This window comes from Natator depressus, chromosome 3, assembly GCF_965152275.1.
Source record: "Natator depressus isolate rNatDep1 chromosome 3, rNatDep2.hap1, whole genome shotgun sequence".
NCBI lineage: Eukaryota > Metazoa > Chordata > Testudines > Cheloniidae > Natator > Natator depressus.
The window spans coordinates 2943642-2967393 of record NC_134236.1 but is presented as its reverse complement, the minus strand read 5'-3'; the positions used below and the strand labels follow the sequence as shown (position 1 = coordinate 2967393).

The 23752-nt window shown below is 48.9% G+C and overlaps 1 protein-coding gene and 1 long non-coding RNA gene across 3 annotated transcripts in view; one reads left to right on the top strand and one right to left on the bottom strand.

The window, feature by feature from the left end:
* RAB10 (RAB10, member RAS oncogene family) overlaps nt 1-1077 on the bottom strand; it is a 72654-nt gene extending 71577 nt beyond the window's left edge. The window contains exon 1 of the mRNA XM_074947317.1: nt 867-1077. Coding sequence (XP_074803418.1) covers nt 867-993 — 127 coding nt within the window. The 5' untranslated portion in view covers nt 994-1077. The remainder of the gene's footprint in view (nt 1-866) is intronic.
* LOC141984340 (uncharacterized) lies at nt 548-23294 on the top strand. Of its 2 annotated transcripts, none has more exons than XR_012638721.1 (3): nt 548-633; nt 20461-20652; nt 23063-23294. It is a non-coding gene; the product is annotated as an uncharacterized LOC141984340 (long non-coding RNA). The 2 variants fall into 2 exon arrangements; XR_012638720.1 differs by lacking the exon at nt 548-633 and adding an exon at nt 3804-5044.
* The last annotated feature ends 458 nt before the right edge of the window (nt 23295-23752 follow it).

Sequence of the window (23752 nt, the reverse complement as noted above, 5' to 3'; positions counted from 1 at the left end):
CCCCACCGCGCCCAGGACTGGAATTTGTAATTTCCACCAAAGGAGCATTTAAGTGGAAACTACAAATTCATCAGGAAAAAAACAGAATTCTGCAGGGAACATTATTTATGTGCAAATTCTGCATTGCGCAGTGGCACAGAACTCTCCTGGAAGGAACAGTGTGTGCTGCTGACAGGACTTCCAGGGGGCTCACCCACTAACAACAGAGTGAGGGTGGCATCATAGACAAACAGTGGGTCTCCCCAGAATTCACCTAGTCTTACCAGCCACTAGTGGAAAGGATGTTGGGGGTGAGAGAGAGTGTGCTGGGTTCCCAGGGGGGTAAGGAGATTTCCAAAGGTTATTCACAGATGCTGGAGATGAAGCTGGCACTGGGATGCACATAAGGAAATGTAATCACCCCTGGGAGGGGAGTGGGCCAAGTCTCTCTGGAAGCACGCTCCAACGGTGGAGTTTAACGAAGGATCTCACCCGAATAACGATGGCAGGAAACATAACGGGGCAAACCAATTGACAGTGGCAAGATGTGTGCGGTTGGGGTGGAGGGGAGACGTGATCACGTCAACGGGGCAGGGTGCCTTGAGGACAGAAGGCTCCGCTGCTCGCTCACGGGTGGCAGAGATGAATGTGGGGGTCGGTGTCCCAATCACTCCCTAGCAGGCGAGGCAGGGCGGGTGGGGGTCGGTGCGGCAGGCCCCGCTCACCCACCGAGGGCCAAGGAGACGAAGGGGAGGATGCAGCCTCCCTCTCCCCGCGCCCCGGCAGGCGGAGATGATGGGGGAGGGGACGGGAGGGGGGTCCCCCCCGTCCCTCCCCGAGGGCGGAGATGATGGAGGAGGGGACGGGAGGGGGCCCCGCTCACTCACCGATGGTGGAGATGAAGGTGGTGTTGAAGGCATCGTCGGAGAAGCGGAAGAGCACGCAGGTCTTGCCGACCCCGGAGTCCCCGATCAGCAGCAGCTTGAAGAGCAGGTCGTACGTTTTCTTCGCCATGGGGAGCGCGGCCGCCGCCCGCTGCGGGCTCCCCCGTCCCTGCCTGGGCCGCTCTCACTCAGGGGCCCCGCGGGCCTGTGCAGCAGGGAGCCGGGGCGGCCCGGCAGGGCGGCGGCCCGGCGGCCGGTGGGGGAGGGGGCGGCCGGGGCGGCACAAAATGGCTTCCCTGGCGGGGCTGCCCCTGCCCTGCGCGGCGGGGGGCGGACGCTCCTCGCGCTCTCAGGCCGGGCAGGCGGCGGCGGCGGCGGCTCCCGCGCTGCTCACGGGGACGCTGCTCCGACGGCTGCCCCTGGCCGCATTCCCTCCGCGCCCGGCTCCGGCGCCCGCGGACTCCCAGTCCCAGGAAGGCGGCGGCGGCTCCCCTCAGTCTCCTCAGGCTGCGCGCGCCGCTCGTTAAACGCACAGGCCGCGAGGCGAGGGGCAGGGCGACGTGCGCGCCGCTGCCCTCTGCGGGGCCGACGCAAAGCCAAGGCCGCGGAGGGGCGGGGCCCTAAGCTGGCGCTCCCCCGAGCCGGGAAAGAGAGCGGCGCGCGCCGCCGCCGGATACCTAGGACGGGGTGACGCAAGCACTCTCTTTGTCGGCGTGGGAAGCGGGGCCGCGCTCGTTCGCGGAGGGAGGGGGCGGAGCCTTGGGCGAGGCCGCGCTCCCCCCCCCTTCCCTCACCGTGCCTCTCCTCCGGCTAGCGCCGCCGCGCAGCGGGCGTGGCCCGAGGAAGTCCCTCCCCCGGCCTCTGATTGGCGTTCACCGCAAAGACGGCGGAGCTGATTGGCACGCATCGGTAATCCATCGTAGAGGTGGGCGGGTTGCGTGCGAGCGGGGACAGGATGATGTCAGCGTGGCGCAGGCGCGGGGAGGCCTGCGGGCGCCCGCCCCCTCCCCCCAGCCTGAGGGGCTGCGTGGGACTGAGGGAGGCCGCGGCCCGCCCTTTCCCCGGCCGCCCCCTGGTGCTGGTGGCTCGTAGCCCGGGCCTGGCCTGTGGCGGGCTGCCTGAGCCCCGCTCTGAGCGGCCTGGGCCTGCACTGGGCCCGTGGGACGGGACGAAGCCTTGTGTGTGACCCGTGGCATTTGGGGGCGGGGGGGTGAGGGCTTTGAACTGACCCCTGCCCTGGGGCTGGGGCTCGGGCTCAAAGTCTCCCCCCGACCCCTGCGCCTGCTCTTGGCCCCGTTACCTGTGTCCTGGGGCAGCCCGAGGGGACCAAAAGTGGGGCAAAGTCACGGCACCTGCATCCCGCCATCTAGAAGGGAACCTGACGGGCAATGAGTCCGCGAAGCAAATGGCCGTGCAGAGACGGGCAAGAAACCCTTCGCCCTGCGGCACGTGGCAGGCGCTGGGGGGACTTGGCAAGAGAAAAGCTTGTTAGGACTTTGAACTGAAGTTACCACAAAACAGTCCAGAACTGGAATATTTTGAGATTAACCGAGAGCCTAATCAAGACTCATCAGTGCAAGGTCATATAGGTTAGGGGAGCTGCCCGTCTGCAAAATGATTGCCCAGTGGCATGTGCTTCCAAAGCACTGGTGAAAACTGCTGAACTGGGCTCAGATTGAAAGAGAGATGCTGGCGCTTGTTTCTGATTGTGAACAGTTTCATAAATGCATTTACAAGTAGAAATCAGTCATGGTAGAAACAGATTGGAAGCCTCTGTCCATCGTTTCATAGACGAGCCAGTTGTGATCAGCTCAATAGAACGTATCCAAAATAGTTCCTAGGCAAGATCTTTTTGTAAAACATCCAATCTTTATTTAAAAATTGTCAGTGATGGAGAATCCATCACAACCCCTGGTAAATTGTTCCAGTGGTTAATTACCCTCACTGTTAAAAATGTAGGTCTTATTTCCAGAAAACCATTGTGCAAAGAACCCTATAGACTTCAAGGACTGATAGTGAAATTGCACAAGTACATAGCACCTCAGAGTTAAGAACACCAGAATTACAAAGTGACCAGTCAACCACATATCTTATTTGGAACCAGAATTATGCAATCAGGTAGCGGCAGAGACCAAAAAAAGGCAAATGCAGTACAGTACTGTGTTAAATGTAAACTAAAAAAAAAGGGAAAGTTTTTTAAAAATTGGCAAGGTAAGGAAACTGTTTCTCAGCTTGTTTCATTTAAATTAAGATGGTTAAAACCAGCATTTTTCTTCTGCATAGTAAAGTTTGAAAGCGGTATTAAGTCAGGTTCAGGTGTAAACTTTTGATAGAACCACCGTAATGTTTTGTTCAGAGTTACGAACATTTCAGTTACGAACAGCCTCCATTCCTAAAGTGTTTGTAATTCTGAAGTTCTATTGTACTTGTTAAATGAGAAACTTAGTTCAGAGAGGGAGCTTCTTATTACAGCAGACATGTTTTTAAAAGTTTCCATAAATAGTGAAAGTCAGCACTGCAGGAATAGGAGTTTGAAGGAAATCTGACTCAAGCACTGCCAATTTCTGAAACAAAATTTGACAAGCTCTGAGAAGAAACACAAGTGACGCAACCTCCCAACAGCTTGATGGATGGCCAACCGAAAAAGCCCACGTTCCTCCAGCATAAAAACATGCCGTGACTATGGTTATAAACTGCTGCATATGATGAGATTCTGTGCAAAGGACTTTGTCTCATAATAATACCCATTACAAGGGCAGAATTGCTAAGAATAATCCACAGTGTGCATCTGGGTTTTGCAAAGTATAAACACAGAGTCCAAGATATCCTATTCTGGCCATTGAAGTGTGGAATCTACAATAAATACAGAACCTGATCATCCACGGCTGGAATCATGAGATTGACTTAAAATTGTGATATTTGAAAAATAGTAAATTTGGGGTTCCTTTTGACAGATGTCCAAGAACATAAACAGCTGAAAGGCATTTTCCAGGCCATGGCAAAACAAAACTGTGAGATCTACATCAGCTCCCTAGCTGACAAAGCAGAGGACGACCTAACGAACGACAATCTGCATCTTGCCTACAGAGCTATCATGCACCTGACTGGACCCAGAAACAGCCTTCTAACATCCTCATGCTTTTAGAATGGGTTTTCCATCTCTCCAGGACCTTGTGTCTCAAGCAGGGAGAGCCGTCTGATTACAGAATAGCATGCTGAACAACAGACCTGCTGACGACTGTCTAGAGCTATGTGACCTGTCAAGCCACTGCAGATCTAGGGATGAACACTGATCCTTTGTCACTCGAAGAAGTACGAAAGACCATCTAAAAGTAATGTAATGGGTGTGCTGCTGGACCTGATGGTATTCCATTTGAGCTGCTCAAGGGTGCTGTGGAACCAGTGAGCATCAGCCTGCCTGCATCAACTGTTCTTAAAAGTGTGGGCATCAAAGTGCCAGCAGAATGGAAAGATGGCATCATAATGTCCCCGTACAATGGCAGAGGATCTCACAGTGAGTGTGCCAACCACAGGTCAGTCTCATTGCTGATCCCTGAAAAGGTGTTTGGTCACATCCTGCTTGGTAGGATGCAGCAGCTCTTTAACAGACATCATTGTCTACAGCAATCAGGATTCACTGTAGAGCAGTAAACAATGGACACTGTCCACACCCTCTGTCTTCTGGTTGAGCTGCACCGAGAATGTAACTGCCCCGTTCATGTGTCGATGCAGTTTCCATGTATCGACATCAGTACAGCTTTTGATTCAGTCAACAGGTCAGCACTTTGGCTCTGACTCAAAGGAGTTGGTGTTCCAGATTTCTGCTGTCTGATGCATGAGTACAGGTGCAAGAGTGTATATTGGTTCATAGCTTTCACCACATTTCTACACAATGTCAGGTGTGTGGCAGGGATACATTCTTGCACCCCACACTATTCTGTTGAGCTGTTTACTGAATATTAGGACTTCTTGCTCCACGTGTTGGAATCAAGCTTGGTCAAGAAGTGGCCACCAACCAAGATCACACCAACGATGCTGCCTTGCTTGTGGAGAAGTCAGAGAATTTCAGTCCCACCATCCAAGGTCTCCCAGACACTGCCCTCACCATGGAGTTGAACATCTCCTGCCAGAAGACCAAGGCCCAGAACCTCAGAGCTGGGTGACCAGAGCACCCGGTGCAGGTGGGTTGAGTACAGTGGAGAGCCTTGATGAATTCATCTACCTAGGCTGCAAAGAGAGTTCAAACAATTGTGGCAAATTGGACATTCTTTGATGAATACATCTTGCCACTTCCTGAATGAAGTCCATGTCTTGCTTATGGATGCGAAAATGTCTTTGTGCTAAGGCAAAGTTCAGAATTTATCAAACTTACGTATTACGTGTATTGCTATACGGGTCAGAAACCTGGACCCTCTTACAGGCAGACGTGGAGTGGTTAGAGGCATTCCATATGTGTTGTCAGCACCAAATCCTGAGCATAAAGTGGTTTGACTTTGTGCAAAATGTCACGATCTTAAACATTTCTGGCCTTCCTTCAGTCGCTCATTATATTCAAAAGCAGCGTTGCATGCTCTTCAGCCACGTTGCCAGAATGGACAAAAACACCCCAGCACACCATGCTCTCAAACTTTCCATTGACATTCAAAGAGGTGCACACCCTGACCCAACTTGCCACTGCCACGAGGCCACCCCAAAGATTTGTGGATTTACAGGACTGAGCCTGGTCACTCTGGCTGGTGCAACAGTCCTTAGTAGGCTGTTTGGTTATTTTATTTCCATTCTGATTTCTGAGCTTTGAGGGTGCACTCTAGGTCACATTTTCAAGTTTTTCTCCACAACTAAAAGGACTAGAAACTTACTTTAAAAAAAAAAAAAAGCTAAGATTTTCAAAAATCACTTGTTTCTGGGAGCTTTAAGCTAAACACCAAATATTGTGAGAATTGGCAGCCGCACATACAGTTTGTTTTAGCAATTCTCTGTGATATATCAGCTCAAGCACCACATGCCAAGTCCTTATGCACAATCAAATGGGTTAGCAGAAAAGTCAGCACAAATAACAAAGAACTTAATAGAAAAAAATGGTAGATGCCAGGGATCCATGTGTCGCATTGTTAGTACATCACAATAGTCCTCACAATGCTTTATTAGGATCAGCTGTTCAGAGATTTATGGGCAGAAGATTAAAACCTTGGTGCCAACATCCAACAAGCTTCTTAAGCCAAAGACCGTTAACCTTAAAGTAGTTAAAGATTTATTTGCCAGGTTACTGGAATGGAAGAAATGCTATGAAAAGAATGCCAAACAACCCATTGCAAGTGAGAGAGAATGTTAGATTTCAAACAGAAGATGCCATGTGCCCCAACGTTATAAGTTATAACCATCCATGAGTGGGCCAGTCCTATAGGAGAAACAGACATCTGATCAAAACCAAGGACATCACTAGCTGTTTCTAGAATGCTATTTACAGTGTTCCTGTGCTGACAGAAGCAACACGTGCCTACCCAGTCACTGCAATGAAAAAACACCGGGACCAGCAAACATAGGCTACAGGTGTCAGGTCCACCTCATGAACTAACAGGCCAGTGCAGAAGGAACTGCTTTGTAATCAGGAAGTGGATGTGTGATCAGAAAACCCTGGAGTTAGTTCAGTAATAGTAGATATTGACAGATGTCCAGTAAGAAACAGAGTAATTCTCTCATCTGGCAGGATGGTTCAGGTAGCTACTCTGACCTCCATACTGAATGTCTCCATGTGTTTTATTAATTTGCTATATTGATTTGTGGTTGTTCTCAGCTGATGTTATGTTTCATTTGCGTTTGGTATTTTTTAAGGGAAGGTATTACAGTAACTACTGGAGTCAGTCCATACGGATTCCTGTCCCATGACAGAATTATAACCTTTTGGAACCTGGGCCCTTCTCATGTGTCTGGAGCCAGATCAGTTGTCACGTTTGTTATGCCCACTTCACCTGTGTGCTCTATCCCCATTGCCTTACCAAACAGCTCAGTTCAAACTGCTTCACCCAAATGCTCAATTCCTAGTGCCACACCCAATGGCCAAATCCCCACTGTCCACCGTACCTATGTGCCTAATGCGGATAGCCTAGCCGTGGGGGGAGAAGGGGGGAATTTCACACTGTCACTCCCAACTCTCATCCCCAGCTGTCACTTTGAGCTGCCACAGAACTTTCTAGAACCTTCTGTCCAATTCTTCCTAACATCACCTGCAGCTAGCTCCCTGCTCACAAATGCTCCAGAAGCTTTTGGCAGTTTCCAGTTGCGACGTACAAGCCCTTCCCTGGTTAATGAGACATCACCAAAACACTCTGCATGTTGTCTGAATAGCAGAGGAAAGGTAATTAATGCCACTGCATATGCATCCTCATTACATTTCCACTTACCTGGCCCATGCTGCGATATTCTTAGAACACCCTGGTCTTTCTGCACCTTCCGACCAGGAGAACAGCTCCATAGCAACACTGCACACCAATTTACAGAATACAAACCATGGGTATGGCTATAGACTCAGATGCCGTACTCCAGTTTTTTTTCTGCTTGGAACTTAAAAATCAAGTTATTCCCAAGATTTAGTAACATGTTTTGAGATCCATTTGAATGAAAGATGCTATATAAATTCAAGGTTGTTTTAATTTCTGAGGAAGGTAGAGACTGAAGGAAGTAATGAAAGACAGGATGGAGACCAATTTAAAAACACAAGAATGGTGGCCTGCACTGGCTTTCCATCTTCATAAAATATTTGTGTATGTTTTGGCATTGCTTCACCATCCTTTCCAACCAACCCTAAAAGTTGCCAAATGCTACCAGTGTTTTACTAGAGGGATATTTTATCAATGGCAAAATAAGCCAGCACTTGGATGATGCAAGAACACCCATTGCAAACTCCAATATGATTTTCACCTTATTCTTTTTATTTGGAAAACACTTTCTGCAGCAACCTTACCACGGTATGCCATCAGCTTCAAACAGGCCTGGCAATGGTGAAAATCCACAGGGAATAAAGGGCCATTTGATGTATTTGAATGTTGACCCGGAATTTGCAACAGACACAATAAAGCCTGTGTTCCTTGGAAATAGAGAGAGACTATCTAATTTAGTTTGCTGTGTAGATACCAAGGTGATGTTCTTATATGATAGGTGCTAAGTGCTGATTAAATAGTTTAAACTGAAGTAAAAGAAGATTTGCCAGTCAAATAGAGGCAGGAAGGGCCCAACAAAGGTCATACAGCGTCCAACTGGAGTTTGACAAAGGGTCTCAGTTTCCTAAGCCCATATTTCTGCACAGTCATCTCACTATGATTTCTGAAGAGGAAGTTCCTGAGGCAGATGGTTCAGCAAAGCTCTCCCTGGTGACAAGCATCTTGTTGGAACATGTTTTAGGAGTTTTCTGTGCTCCACATCTGCCAATTCAGAAATCTCTAGGTTGGATGACAAGAGCAGCCTGGAAGAATAACATGGATTTTTCCCCTGGATTGGAGACTTCAGGGACTTCATGTTCCCATGTATCTTGATGACTGGATGTATCTGTATGGTCATCCCCATTCAAGACATTCAGATGCTTTATCTGCAGATGAAAATCTCTGCCCCAGTTGCAGCATTACTTATGGTAATATCAGGTCATGTTACCACAAGCTGCCTGCAAGTGAAGGAAGAAGCTTAGCATTGTTATCATTAGTGCTTTGCAGAGCCAGTCACTGCCTTGTTTTCACCATGGAGGGAGAGTGAACTAGTGATTAGAGCAAGAGACTAAGAAACACTACTTCTAGCCCAGCCTCTGACCTCTGGGCAAGTTACAGTACAGCCTCTCTGAGCCTGTATAAAACGGATGCGTACCTACCTCACAGAGATAGTATGAGGCTTAATTATTTATTGTTTGTAAAGCACTTTGAAGTCCTTAGATGAAAGGATCAGTATAAGTGCATATTAATTATCATTAACTATTAATAGTTACCTGAAAATAGGGTGCTAAAATTTAACCTCAGAACTATGTAGTAAAACTAAAGATTCTTAGGGTGCCTGGAATAATTAGCATTGAAGGGATGGTAGGTACTGATGGCGAAAAGAATCAAGTCCTGGCAATGGCCTAAACTTCATTCAATAATGAAAGCAGCTTGGGGAGTGGGAGAAAGTGGGGTAGGGAGGGAATTCATCTTAAGCGCCTTGTTTATGTTATGCTTTTAAAAATTGGGTTCTGCCTCTTTAAATTGCATCTTGCTGGTAGAGTGAATTAAATCCCGTAATCTCTTTTAGCAGCGATGCTGACTAGTTTCCTTGCAGACATTGCTCACATCTGCATTGAAACCCAGATCCAAGATGAAAGCCAGGAGCTTCCCATCTGCTTTTACATAGCCTGCCTTGTGTTTTAGCCCCCAACCATGAGAGAAGCAGGGTGAGGAGAGAAACAATAGAGTGCCTTCCAGCTGCAGTTGCTTCACATTGTCTCTTGCCAAGGGTTACACTTGCAAGACTAATTGGACTGTGAAATATAGAACAACTTGGAGGGTTATCAGCAGGAAGGTTGACTACTGACCCACTTACTCCCAGTGATGGATTGGTGTTCATGGTGTAGGAAAAAACCATTAGATTGCTTTTATATTCTGAAGCCTCAGTGGTTTCATTCCACAGGTAAGGAAGTAGCCATGTAAGGATGCACAGAGGGATTGTACTTAAGGGATTGACAATAAAAAGAGGCACCACAAACGGTGTCATTCATCATGCCACTTTAAGCCTTGAAGATCATTTTGACAGTGGGTGGTTTCCTCTAATTACATATCTGTGGGTGGTTAAAAAGTTGAAGCTCTGTGCTCCAACAGAGTTGGCTTCCTATTGAAAGACATCATCTAATTATAGGAAATCAACTGCCTGCAAACGGATCCATCATAAATCCAGGTTCTACTTTAATCTGCATTATTATTAAATAGGGCTGAGTTTGCCTCTCTGATATCTCTCCATCCTGAGTAGGGGAACTTTGTTTCTGTGATAAGAAAATTCCTCTGGGCACCATTGAACATTATGTTCTAGGACCACAACTTTCTTCCTCCAGAACTTTGCTGTTTGTTTAGCAGAAGTCAGACTCACGTTAGTGAGCATACACAGGGCAGGTCTGTATCTATAAATGCTGAGAACATCACAACAAAAGGAGCCCCCAAAAGAGACCACCTAGAGCAGAACCACCCAAACTTTCTCCAGCCGAGGGTATTGTATTGACAACTTGTCAGAAACTTCAGGGCCATAACTAATTTGCAGGTAATGGTACTGATTGCTGCTGTCCTGCTCTTTAACATGAAGGTGTGGCTTGCAGGGACAGATTCCAACAGGGAATGTTCTATCTTGATCTAAGTAGCCAGATGGGGCTCCAGAATGGCTAAGACCTGGACACACGTGTCTCCCTCACCTCAGCCTGCTTGTTTGTCTTGTCTTTTAGAATGTAAGTTTTTTGGAGCAGAAACTGTCATTTCTGATATGTTTGTACAGCACATAGCGAAGTGAGGCTTTGACATATTATTAACAGTGTTTGTTAATGTTACCATCCATGCTCATGGTGGCTGTTTGACATCGCAGGACTTCCAGACAGCACAGCGATAAATTTGCTGATATATACCTGTGCCCTGTCTATACTAGTGCTTCACTGTTGATACGAAATATTAAGAAAGGGCTCAGTGTAGACAAAGGCCATTGTTTCAGCACAAAACCCCATCACAGGAGAAACCAAAGAAGGAAACATTTAAAGGCGAATTGAACAGCTGGTATTTAGTAGCTATCTTCCCCTCTGTGGTCTCAGTGTGTCTCTGAGGATTCGTGAAGAACACGAGTCCCATCTTCAAAGGGAATCGTAAATCCTCCAAGAGTTTAAAGTCACTCTCTCATAACACAGGAGAGTCTTACTATCTCATAAACAGTGCAAAGTAGAATAAACTTTTCTTGGACTTTTCTGCAAGCAGATCCCAAAATGTTTTGTAATAAACAGTCAGGGTTTATCTTGAGCGGGTTTTAGAGGTGTGTGTTGGTAGAAGGTGCTAGCTAGTATGTTCTAACTAACATTCTAAAACTCAAGTATAGTTTTTAACCTATCGTCAGCTCAACCACTCTTAGCACGTTAAAGCCTAAATTAGTGTTTTAGAACATTAGTTAGAACATGCTAGCTAGTACCTGCTAACAAGGCACCTTTAAATTCTAGTCAAGATAAAACCATTGATAAATGCTAAATTATTCAAACATGTTGCAGATCAGTTTGATTGAGTGGCCCAGTGCTGTGCCCAAGGTGCAGGTTCTATGGGAATTCCAGCCATGCAGTGAGAGTAGGATATCGGACTGGAGAGCCAAGAGGAACAGTGCCCTTAAAGGTGCCTGTTTTACGCACATTTCTCTCATCTGCTCATGCTGAAATCAGAGCCTAGACACTGACCGAATGCTGGCCTCTTCTCTCCATGTGTGGCCTGATTTCAGAGGAGCTGAGTAAGCTGGCAGCCCACCTCTGTACAGACTGAGGCTGCACCAGGTTAACACAGCATGGGGGTTATATTGGATCTGTGGCTATGCACTCACCCAGCGACTTATTCTCCCTTCTTTGTCTTTGTCAAGGAGCATGCCAGCCATTAGTACTCTAATAAGGAATCCTATCCGTTAATCCTGTGGTTCCCAAACTTGTTCTGCCGCTTGTGCAGAGAAAGCCCCTGGTGGGCCGAGCCGGTTTGTTTACCTGCCGCGTCCGCAGGTTTGGCCGTTCGCGGCTCCCAGTGGTTGCAGTTCGCTGCTCTAGGCCAACGGGAGCTGCTGGAAGCTTGTTCTTGCACAAGCGGTGGAACAAGTTTGGGAACCACTGCATTAATCAAATCTTGTCTGAAAAACGCCCAAGTCACATGATGATACCTATCAGCCTGTTACCAGCAGTGAGATAACCGTCTTCCTTTCCAGCCTGTGTGATTAATCTTCTCCTTTGTTCCCTGAATTGCATTCTTTCCATTCACAGATGGCTGATGTCATCCTTTTAAGAAAGTGAGACGTCCTTGGGAGAGCATTGCATATATTGAGCCGATGGCAATTTGGTTCGGACCCCAAATGTAGATTTTTATTAAGTGCTTTTTTGCAAAACCCAAGGAAGGTTGTTTGAAGGAGGAAGTAGGTGTCGGTGTCCAGTCTGAGGCGAGGGCGTCAGGAGGAGGAGGAGAAGTTCAGGAAGATAGTTGCAGACAGATAGAGTAGCTGGACAAAGGTAAGGAGAAGGGCATGAGGGCTATTTCCCTTCAGAGGGAAACATCTCATAACTGATCTGCTGAAGCCCCACAGGGAGGATCCTGCAAACTGCCTGGACCTGGGATTTGACACGGTTTATAAGACACCGTCTGCCCCTTTGTAGTTTCAGAGGAGAAATTCCACCCCCCATACAAGCTAGTTTACAACAATGATGTGAAAGGAGAAAGCACATGAGCTACGGTACAGAATCAATCACTGATGACATGTAGCTGCATGTCCTGCCCTTCCCCCTCCCAGGCAGACGGCTTAGACTCACAAACCTTTTCTCTTCCACAAGGAGTGGAGGGGTGATCTCTGCCTGCTGTCAATAAATGTATAATATGCACCGTGAGCCCCTTGGGGCAGGGTTCCTATCTAAGAGGAAAGTACACAACCTTTCTGGGCAGACGGAGATGGAAAGATAATCCAAAACCAGCTTGACATTTAACCACACCCCATGTTGGGAACAACCCCCTTCAGTCCCAGGCAGTGTTAAGGATAGGAGGGGGGTCTATTGTTTTCTGCAGAAATGAAAGCAACATCGTATTTGCATGTCCCCCTGACTCCCTGTCAATTCTGGCCCCTCTGTTGTCCCCCCTTCCCTGGCTATGCCCCCACATCTGTGGTGAGTGCAGCTGCCAGGAAGTAGGACTAACCAAACATGCCCACTCTAGTATCTGAGGAAGCACAGCTCTGCACTGTATCACCGTGGATATGGAGGCCATGAAGATAGCAATGGGTGAACGTCCAAAGAATTGGAGCTTTGGGCCAAATGACTCTCTGGACTTGGTCCAAATTCTCTCAGCCTCTTGGATTTGTAAAATACCTGCTGGAAGAGGTTCTCTTGTGAGATGCCCAGGACTTCCTGCTGCTGGTTGGCTGGAAATGCTACTTGAGGGGCCTTTCCCACTATTCCAGGACTTCTGCTTCCTCTGAAAGTGCAGGCGAGGAGAAGTGCTGGGCATCATGTTACCATAAAGATACTGGCACGTTGGGCGTGGGGTGGGGACTTGCCTACAAGGAGAGAAGAAAAGAGCTAGACCTGTATAGTTTTGCTAAGAGACAGGTAAGCAGAGACAAAGGCCAGTGTTTCAGCCCAGGAGTACTATAGTTAGGGTTCTATCCATTGAAGCCCATAGTCTATGGGAGCTGCCTGTCCTTTGCCTGGGAATGCAGGAATTGCCAGATTGGACCAGACAATTGGTCAATCTAGTCCAGTCTCCTGCCTCCAATAGTGGCCAGCACCGGATGCTGCAGCAGGAAGCCTTGGGATATCCTGGTTGCTTTATGCCCTGAAGCATGAAGGTTTATGTCACTTGAAAGCTCTGGTTTGTTGAGTTAATATTTACTCTGATAACTCTGGGTACTCTTGTTACTCAGACAAGCAAGCAATCCATTTTTGGATCCTGCTAAGAGCGCCTTTAAGAACCAGGCCACTTTCTTTCAGATGCTTTTGCAGGTATGGTAACGGTACCCAGGCTAACTATCTGCAGGGCGTAACCCCCGAGGAAGGAGAAGAGTCACGTCTGTGGTGCACTGGGGGAGAATTAGGAGGAATGGGAGGACTCTGAGCAAAGGGAAAATGTAAACTGAATAATAAACTACAGACCCTGACGCTCAGTCTAAACTGTGGAATCCTTTCTCATGGGACCTGGTGGAGGCCACAGGGCTAGGCTCATTTAAGTCTCCACCGAACAAAAAGAGAATGGACTGTACAGAAGCAGAAGATTGTAGGAAACTATCCTGCACTGCCTTCCACTGCGGGGATTGGGGGGAATGTGTGGATGGGACCTAGGGCTGGGAAAGCCCTTTTACCTTCTATGAATCTGTGAATAGGAAAATTAAAGGGAGGGGAGAGAGAAATGAATGGAGTTTTAGCAACGGGTCTTTATTTGATAAGGTCCATTTCCCCTCCCCCGTGGGGTTTTACAAAGGAGTATGAGATCTAGGAATAAAATAGCTGCTTGAAGAATCGGAAAGTGCCAAGCAGGGTGAATCTTGAAAGCAGCCCTTGTCTTCCCAGCAGCGCCGGGTGCATGGTTCTGACGTAGGAGTGAGGGAGCTTGGACGTAGGGAGGCCAAGCCAAGGTCAATGGTGGAATGCAGAGGCTGGTAAATCTGGCTGCTGAAGGACACAGGGCAGTGGGGTACAGAGGACAGGAAGAAGTAAGAGGGAAATAAAAAGGCTGTTTAATAATTGAGCAGCTGGGACACCCAATCCAGCCTGCCTTTCCCGTGTCATCACAAACCGTCTGTGCAGCTCTGTGCTCCAAGCTGTAAAGATGACCTCGTTCTTTTCCTAGCAATGAGCCCTTGGGTTTCTTGCTCTCTAAACGACACCCTGGAATGGAGTGGATAGCATGTCACCCTCAGGGGGCTGAAACCCAATCCCCACGGCAGGGTGGAGCCGGCCATCAGTCACCCCCAGAGGCTGCTCTGCTCCTTTAGCTGGAGGAAGGGGGCTGCTGTGGTTGGAGGCTGCAGGGGATGCTGGAGACAGGATGCAAAGGCCAGTGAATCAGGAAACTCCTTGGGGGTGCCCGAGTGGAAGTTTGCTACAATCAGCTTTCAGTGCAGACACAGCTGCAAGCTGGCAAGGGAAGAAGAGAGACCTGAGTCGGAGCTGAAGTGTCTGTCTGGGGGCTGCAGACCATGCTGTGGTGACAGTAACATGAGGAAGAAAAGAAAGGGAAAGAAGAGGATGGGGAAATGTCCCTCACAGACCATTGAAAAATAAGATGCCCATTGCTGTTAGACACTGTACCCACCTCAGTGTGCCGTCCTGGAGGAGCACACTACACGCTGGATAATAATACTCAGCCTCTACAGCTTCCAGAAAGTTGTAGAATGGAGGAGAGGCCTCACTACCCCTGCTTGGGGTGGGTATCATCAGACCCATTTTACAGATGGGAAAAATGAGTCACAGAGAAGTTAAGGGACTTGCCCAACGTCCCACAAAAAGCTAGGAACATATCTCAGGACCCCTGATCTCTCCCTCCTGTGCTTTGACCCTGACACCACATTGTTCACTCTGCTTGTGTGTTACTCCCCTTCTGTCCCCCGGGGCTGGCTAGTCTATTTAGACAATATGATCTCACTCTTTTCTTGTGCTCCCCCCAGCTGTCTGTCTGCACCTGGTGTCTCTTTTCTTATATTTCCATTGGCAGCTGTTTGGCGCAGGGGCTGTCTTTGTGTGCTCTGTTTGTCCAGCGCCTGGCACAATGGGGTCCTGCTGCATGACTGTCTCCTAGGGGCTACTCTTCTGTTGATGATCACTCCCAGCTGGAGGCCACTCACACTCTGCATCCCCTTACACTCAGCTGTGTCATTGCTTTTTAGTGAATTCGCACCTTATGAAAGGTGCCAGCTGGTTTGATCCTGGTGAGGTTGGTTGGAGACCCCAAAAGAAATATCAAGGGGAGGTGGTCCCCAAAACCATAAGGAGCCGCTAAATGAAAAAAATAGACAGGAGTGAGAGCACGAGGTCAGTACAAGGGATCCTGAGTGGGAGGCCAAGCAGAGAACTCCAGACAATGCCCACTGCTCCAAGAAGGAATCCAAGGAGTCGGTGGATGCTGGACAGAGGAACTCTAAGGAGAAATGAACAAACAAGTGATGGGAAATATGCCCCAGAGTCATAGAAACTGCCCCCATCTAGCAACCTCCTCCTGGGCTGAATGATGGCCATCTCAGCCAGTGCCAGGAGAGGAGCCTGACAGGGAGATTCTGGGACTTTGCAGGGCCACAGGTAGGGAGCGCATAAGTGAAAAGGTGCAGGAAGAAATGCAGCCAGAACCTCAACAAGAGGTTTGAGAGAAAGCAGGAGAGGGGCTGGAACCTGGCATATTGCTAGTGGGGGTGCACCGTTTGGCAGTCCGGGACACAGATTCCTCGTGAGAGGTACAACAGGAGCAGCTGGCTTAGCTTCCAGAACTCTGCCCCACCACTGTGCAAGGGCTGGGAGACAGTGCAGTGTCCATGGCATCCCTGCCAGGCTGCCTGGCAGCCATGGTGGTTCTGTGATGGACGTCTGTCCACTGGAAAGCTGACGGTGACCCTCAACTCATTTCCAAGAGACCCCTCCACAGCCCTTCAGACAGGACCGACTTTCAGTGACTACCAGCACTGTCTGCCCAGATTCTTACCATTCACTGGGCTAGCTGGGCACCTTCACGATTCTTGCTCATTTCACAGGGCCAGGACCCATGACTTTTAGCATTGTAAGCAACTGGAGCTCTGAGTCACACAGTTCTCTGAAGATTCAAACTGCTGACCTAGAGGCAAAGGGCTCCATGTCTCAGTCTCCACACCCACCCGCCTAACCCTCTCCCAACCCGCATCAATTCAGCAATCTGCTTCTAACCCATGATTCACAATCAAACCCCATAGAGTGCCAGTGTGAACTCACGGCATTGTCACGTTGCCACCCTCCAAGCTGTGGCTCCCGCAACCACACAAACACACACACACACACACACCCCACTTTGCACTGGATGAACTACATATTCAAATAGGAAATGTAGCCGCTTTTTCATGCCCTGACCATGAGCTGGGCTGTTGGTGGTTTGGTTTTTTTTTTTCCCCTTTCTTCTCCCAGGCAGCAAAATGACAGACGCCCTGAAAAACAGCCTTTGTTCAAAGGAAAGTGGAGACATTTCCATTGTATTCTCCCATCTAACAGGATAAAATATCAGCTGGTTGGACAGAAATAATCGGTCCGGGAACAGAGCCTCCGCACAGCTGATATCTTGCCTTTGGGTAGACGGGGTTATTCCTGTACCGTTTGCAGTCAGTGCCAAACCCCCAGAGATGTGAGTTCAAGGCATTAAATTCAGATCAAGAGCTGGTGTTTGAATCTCTAGGAGTTAGGCAGGTTTGGAGAAGAGGGTGGGGCTGGCCCCCCATCATGACCAGAACTCTCCTACTTTCACAGCGGTTTCTGTTCCTCATGCATCCTGGGTTCTTTGATCCAGACCAGCTTGTGCCTCAGCTTAGTGACCTGGTTGCCCCTCTGACTCTGGACTGCCAGAGGAGGCTGCCGTGTTCTGGAGCCCATTCCCTCCCCTCTTCCTTCCTGTTGCATCCTCCTTCTCCTCCCCTAGCCAGACACTCACCATCCTTCCCCTGACCCACTCACTGCTGCCTGTGTCCTGGGAACAGTTTTCAAGACGTTCCTTTTTTTGAATGGAGCATCAGGAAATATGACGGTGCCAGGGAACAGCAACTGCCGGCATGTGCCTGCAACCCTGAGCAGCACTCCGCTCTGCTGCTCTTATTCAGACATTCGGAAATTTTTGAAGCCAGAAAGGGACCATTGTGCTTGTCTAGTTTGATGACACAGGCCAGAGAACTTCTCTGAATTAATTCCTGCTTCAAGTCCAGTAGCTACAACTGAACTAGAGCCGAGCTTTTAGACAAACATCTAGTCTTGCTTTTAAAACAGCCCGTGATGGAGAATCCACCACAGCCCTTGGTAAGTCGTTCCAATGGTTAATTAGTCTCACTGTCAAAAATTTGCACCTTGTTTCCATTCTGCATTTGTCTAGCTTCAACTTCCAGCCATTGGATCGTGCTATACTGTGGTCTGCTAGATGGAAGAGCCTCTATTATCTGATTTCTGCTCCCCACGTAGGTACTTATAGTCTGTGATCAAGTCACCCCTTAACCTTCTCTTTGCTAAGCTAAACCGATTGAAGTCCATGAGTCTCTCACTATCAGGCAAGTTTCTAATCCTTTAATCAATCTCGTGCCTCTTCTCTGACCCGTCTCCAATTTATCAACATCCTTCTTGAATTGTGGCCACCAGAACTGGACACAGGATCCCAGCAGTGGTTGCACCAGGGCCAAATACAGAAGTAATTTAACCTCCCTACTCTTGCCTGTATTCCTGCCTTTGCCCACAACGTCGCACTGGGAGTTCATGTTCAGATTGCCACGCTGTCTGGAGTGACTCACAACTGTGAGTGCCAGCCTCAGGGCAGACTGTCAGAAACAGGGCAGATATCCCAAGTGGGTGGTGTGGTCTAGAATTCACCAAGGCAATAACATGTGAACTCCTGGATCACTAGACCAGTCTTACCAGGGAGTCACAGACAGTCCCCTTAGACTCTCCAGCCCTTCTTTATTTACCACCCAGACAAACTGGACTTTGTGATAATGGTCACTTAAACCAAAAATCACATCACATCCGGTTTCTCCGAGTCCCAAGAGACCAGTCACTTATCCCAGATCAACTGGTACTCCAGACCTTACACCAAAGACAACGCCGGTAGCCAGTTCTATAGTAAACTAACTGAAGGTTTATTAGCTAAGAAAAATTAATTGTGAGGCTAAAGCAGATAGAATATATGCACAGGTGAGTCACAGTTTGTAACGCCAAATGGCGGCTGTGATGTAATAAACTGTCAGTTTCCCAAAAGTCTTTTCAGAGTACCCTGGAGATCTCAGCTTTGCATCTGGTACATTTCCCTGTGAGAGTGTGAACAGTTCAGAAATACACTATCTTTATTTGTCTAGAAATCCATATTTATAGTTTCTTCACACAGAAAACAACCTGACAGCATCTCTACCCAAGCACCCATGTGGGCTTTTCCTTTGATGACAATGAGTGAAGAATGCACTTTTGACCTCCAACCATCATACATAATGGCCACTTGCTTTGAAATTAGCATGTTCTGTTAAAGTCCTTCATGAGCATTTCACAAGATATACACAATGTCAATGTTTGCTATTACATTACTATAGGAACAGATAAGCGAAACAATACAAGTAACATTCCACCAGTTTTCCTGAAGTTTAAACACCTGAATACACTCTTACGTTTACACTCATTTTGATCTATGCTAATACACAAGTGAATTGACCTGAATACACTCTAGTATGACCTGGTCACCCAGCGTCACACAGCTGATTATCCATCATGACCTCCCAAATCTTTTTTCAGAGTCATTGCTTCCCAGGATAGAGGCCCCCAGCCTGTAAGTATGGCCTGTGCAAGTGGGGGAATGGTCCCGCTATTGTGGGGAACTTTCCTGGCGTCTGTATAACCCCGTTGAAATCTGGTAGCGAAAGGATCTGAGTTAGCTCCCTTTACCTGGAGGCCTGCCTGACCTTGAGGACTCCCCTTCTGCTCTCCCATGCAGCAGAGTTCTCGTAACCCCGACAAGGCGGGGCCCAGATTTCCTGGGCGGCTTAACCCCCAGCCTTGTCATGGTCACTTAGGCCAGGGGCTAGGGTGGCCCCACTCTGGGGTGTTCTCTCCGCACCAGCTGCTTCTCTGACCTACTGATCACTTCGTTAAGTTCAAACCAAACACAACTTATGAAACAGCAACTGTAAGAAAATAAGGGAAAATGGAAAAGGTTAAAGGAACAAGGGACCCGCCCCATGGGCGCAGGTAACACCGCAAATAGCTGTCTCTGGGACGTGAGGGAAGTTCTCAGCCTGTTCCTCACATGTCCCAGGCCTCCCTCCCAGTCTCTGGCTGGGCTATGGTGACGCCACGGGTCAGACACTGCTCTGATGGTGGCCAATCGCCCTCAGGCTCTGGTGGCAGGACCCTTCTCCCCAGAATCGCTCCCCACGTGTGGGTTGTGTCCCCACCCGGAGCCCCGCCTGCAAGGCCACTTGTCTGGTGATGTCTCCCTGCGCTGGGCCCTCTGCCCCGTCACTCTCCTCAGCTGCTCAGCACACTTGGCTCTGGTGTTACTGTGGCCCAGCTTGTGTCTGCTACCCTGGCTTTGGCCCGTGGCTCCCCACTGTAGCTCAGCCCTGGCTCCTCATCGATGAAGCCTGTCTGCACTGCTCCGGCTCTGGGCTGCTCCAGCTCCCACTCCTCTGGCTCCAGCCCAGCTCTGATTCCTCTGGCTCAGCGCTGCAGCTCTGCCTCCAGCGCAGCTTGGGCTGCTGCTCTCACCTTAGCTCTGCCCTTCTCCTGCCTCAGGCAGCAGCTCACATGGAGGACAGGCCACCAGGCTCCTGGCTCCCTCATTGGCCTGCCTGCCCTGTCAATCTGGCTGACTTGGAGTGTTGGCCTCTCCCCATTAGCCCTGGGGACTGTCAGTCTCAGGATCCTGATTTATCTTTGACCCCTCTCCTTTCTCCTGGTATTGGGAAAGGACCAACCAAAAACCCCACTAAATTTCAGTGAGGGGCCAGCAGCCCCCTTACACCTGCATTCTTTGTACCTAGATCTATGGGCCTCGTGAAACACATATTGTTTGCTTATGCCCAGCTTGCTAAGTGATCCAGATCGCGCCGCATCCGTGGCCTGTCCTCTGTGATGTTTGCTCCCAATCTTTGGGCCAGCTGCAGTCTTTATCAGTGATGATTTTATGCTTTTTTCCAGGACATTGAAAAAATGTTACTGTCCCGTGAACTGAGACAAACCCTCTCGACGTAATGCTCCTGAACTCCAGCACCTGTGCTCTGTGGGTCAGGCTCGTCTCTAACACGCACAAGCCAGCCAGTTAGGGGAATGGAGGAGGGAGAGGTGACAGCCTCTGCAGCAGGCCTCTCCCTTGCAGCCTGATGCTCTGGGGTGAGTCTCTGATCACTCCTCCTCAGATCTATAGGGACAGGAAACGTTCCCAGGTTGCGGGTCGCCACCACCCCCAATGTTACTGTGTGACCGCTGCTCCCCTGGTCTGCTGCCATCTCCCCAACGAGGCCGTCCAAGAGGAACTGGGGCTGGATGTGTCTGGCTAGTCCCGGCTGCAACCTTGGGATCACTTCCTGGAACCTGCATGAGTAACACAGGCAATGTCCAAGGCCGTGGACTATATGCTATAAGTTGTATGAGCCCCCCAACCTCCGTGTAGAAGCAGTGATGTTGGTAGACAGGTGCTATGCCCATCGAGCAAGGGGAGGAAGTGATACCAGTTTGAGACACCTTTATACCAGTATAGATGTGTCCGCAGGAGGGTTTGTACCAGTATCACAACATTGCTTACAAACAAAATCACTCTCCTAACTGAACTAGTTCAACCAGTACAACCGCGGTGTGCAGAGCAGGCTGAGGCAGGATCATCCGGAGGGTTTTTCCTTCTGCGGCAGACCCGCTGCTTGGGGAAAAGCAGGTTTCCGCGCCCACAGCAAGGCTCATTTCCCTGCGTGTTTGGGTTCAGTACTGGGCATTTGTGGAACTGAGGAGGGCAAAGGGGCCAGGGAGCTGGGACTGGCTCCTTGGGGAGGATGCTCCTCTGTTAGTGGCATGGCACAAAACAGCCAGCTCCTTCCCTTGTGGCCAAGGGGCGTACATGCCCACTGGTGCCAGCCGCCCATGGGCCTCGGAGCATCTTGGCATCAGAGCTCCCAAACTGCAGGAGCAGAGAGGGAGGCTGATTCAAACGGATAGTCCTGAGCAGGCCTGTCTCAAAACCAGCTGCTGTCATCCTCCTCTTGGGGAAACAGCTCTCACGCTGGGAAGGGAACGAGGTGCGCCCCCCCGGCCTCCCCATGGACAGGTGTAATGAGGCTGGTTCTGGCGTGACCCAACTGAGAGTGCCAATTCAGGACAAATTGCTTAAAGCAGGGCAGTTACAGCCCATGGCTGGGGTTTTTCCACCTCTAAGGCAAACCAAACCAGCCAGACAGAGAAGACTTTGGTCTCACCCCACTGGCTAACCACAAGTCACACAAGCAATTCCCTTAGACACTCCAGTTTCCCAGTATCCCCACCAGCGCCACTCGTTATGGGGATGAATAGGTATGAAAACCAGTACCCCAGTAAAAGAAAAAAGGTTCCCTCGATCCCAAAGGACCAAACCCAAGACCCAGGTCAATATACAAATCAGATCGTACCCACAAATCACACTGTTGCCAATCCATTAGAATCTAAAATCTAAAGGTTTATTCATAAAAGGAAAAGATACAGATGAGAGCTAGAGTTGGTTCAATGGAATCAATGACACACAGCAATGGGAAAGTTCTTGGTTCAGGCTTGCAGTCATGATGGAATAAACGGCAGGTTCAGATCAAGTCTCTGGAGAACATCCCCAGCTGGGAGGGGTCATTCAGTCCTTCCTTTAAAGCTTCAGCGTAGCCAAGTCTCTCCAGAGGGAAGAAGCAGGACTGAAGACAAGATGGAGGAGCTGCAGTAGCTTTTTATAGTCTCTTGCCGTGTGGCGTCTCTTTCTTTGTCCCAAGGACAAGCTGCCCCTCACATGGCCTGGAAACACCTCAGAGTTCTGTCCCTAGGCAGGTCCCTGCACACCTGGCTGAGTCCCCAGGCGTGTCTGCCTTCTCTCAATGGGTCAGTTGTACAGCTGATGGTCCTTAATGGGCCATCCAGCAGGCTAGGCAGAGCTGACACCAACTTGTCTGGGGTGTCACCCAGAAGCAGAGCACAAGTTTGAAATACAGACAGTCTAGAGCAAATGCTTATAACTTTAAAAACAAAAATGATACATGCATCCAGATAGCATAATCCTAACCAGCCAACCATAACCTTGTCTTAGACACCCTATTTGACCCCCTTTGTACAAGATTTGGTGCCACTACAGGAACTTGGTTGCAACAATGATCTATACGGTCCCAGATTATGTCAATAACTTCACAACAGGACCACTGTCTTTGGAATGATTGGCTGCTGGGGCTCAAGTTTAAAACCTCTGAGTGCAGCTTTGCCAGCTCCCATTCCTCTCCCCATGCCCCACCCACAGCCAACGGCACCAGCTGGGAGAAGGGGGAGCGTGACCCGGAGGCTCGTTAGTGAAAGGTTCCATGTGTGTCGCTGGCAGATCAGGTGCCAGCTTGTGCCACGGCCCCTAGGTCTCAACTGAACACTGGCAAATCCCTAGCTGGCCTCAGTCTGGCTCACCTGTGTGTTAGTGCTGTCAAAAGAGGTGTTAGCATTATAAAAATGGGTTTAATGTTTAGGCTTTGTGAAATGCTCATAAATTACTGCATGTGTTAATCTCACTTATAATATCTGTGTCCCGTGTGATAAGGGAGTATCTCAGGGATACAGGAGAGAAGAGAGACAGGAGAGAAGCATTAACTAGCGTGAAATAGTAGTCACCAACAGGAGGTATTATCTCCCACCCAACCTAGAAGGCCCATCAACACCAGACGAACCACTGTGGAATGCCGGAGGACCAAAGACTTTGCTGATTGCTCCCTCCCCACCATGAACCTCTCCCAACAGCTGAATTTTCAACTTGAAGCAGAATGGGCGAAGAAAGGAGAATCCCTGACAAGGAGGAACTGTATCTTTTATGCTGCTGGACTCTGAGGAGCTAGGATTACTAAGCATAAGTAAAAGATCCCCAGTGCTTGGCCTAAAGGACATACAGAGCTTGCTTATAGAAGCTTCCATTACTTTTTGAAACTTAAGTCTGTAACTCATTTATGTGTGTATGTTCTTCAGCCTTGTAAATAACTCTTTTATTTCCTTTTCCTAGTTAATAAAATCTTTAGATAATTTATAGGATTGGCTACAAGCATTATGTAAGGGCCTTTGGGACTGGGAGTAACCTGAATATTGCTGTGATTTTTGGTGTAAGGCACCGTCTATCACAAAGGCAAGCTTGCTTAGTTGACAAGATAGATCGGTGTACCCAAGGGGACTGTCTATGACTCCACAGTTAGGCTGTTATAGTGCCTGGGGCCTTTACACTTGATACTTGGTTGGGGAAATG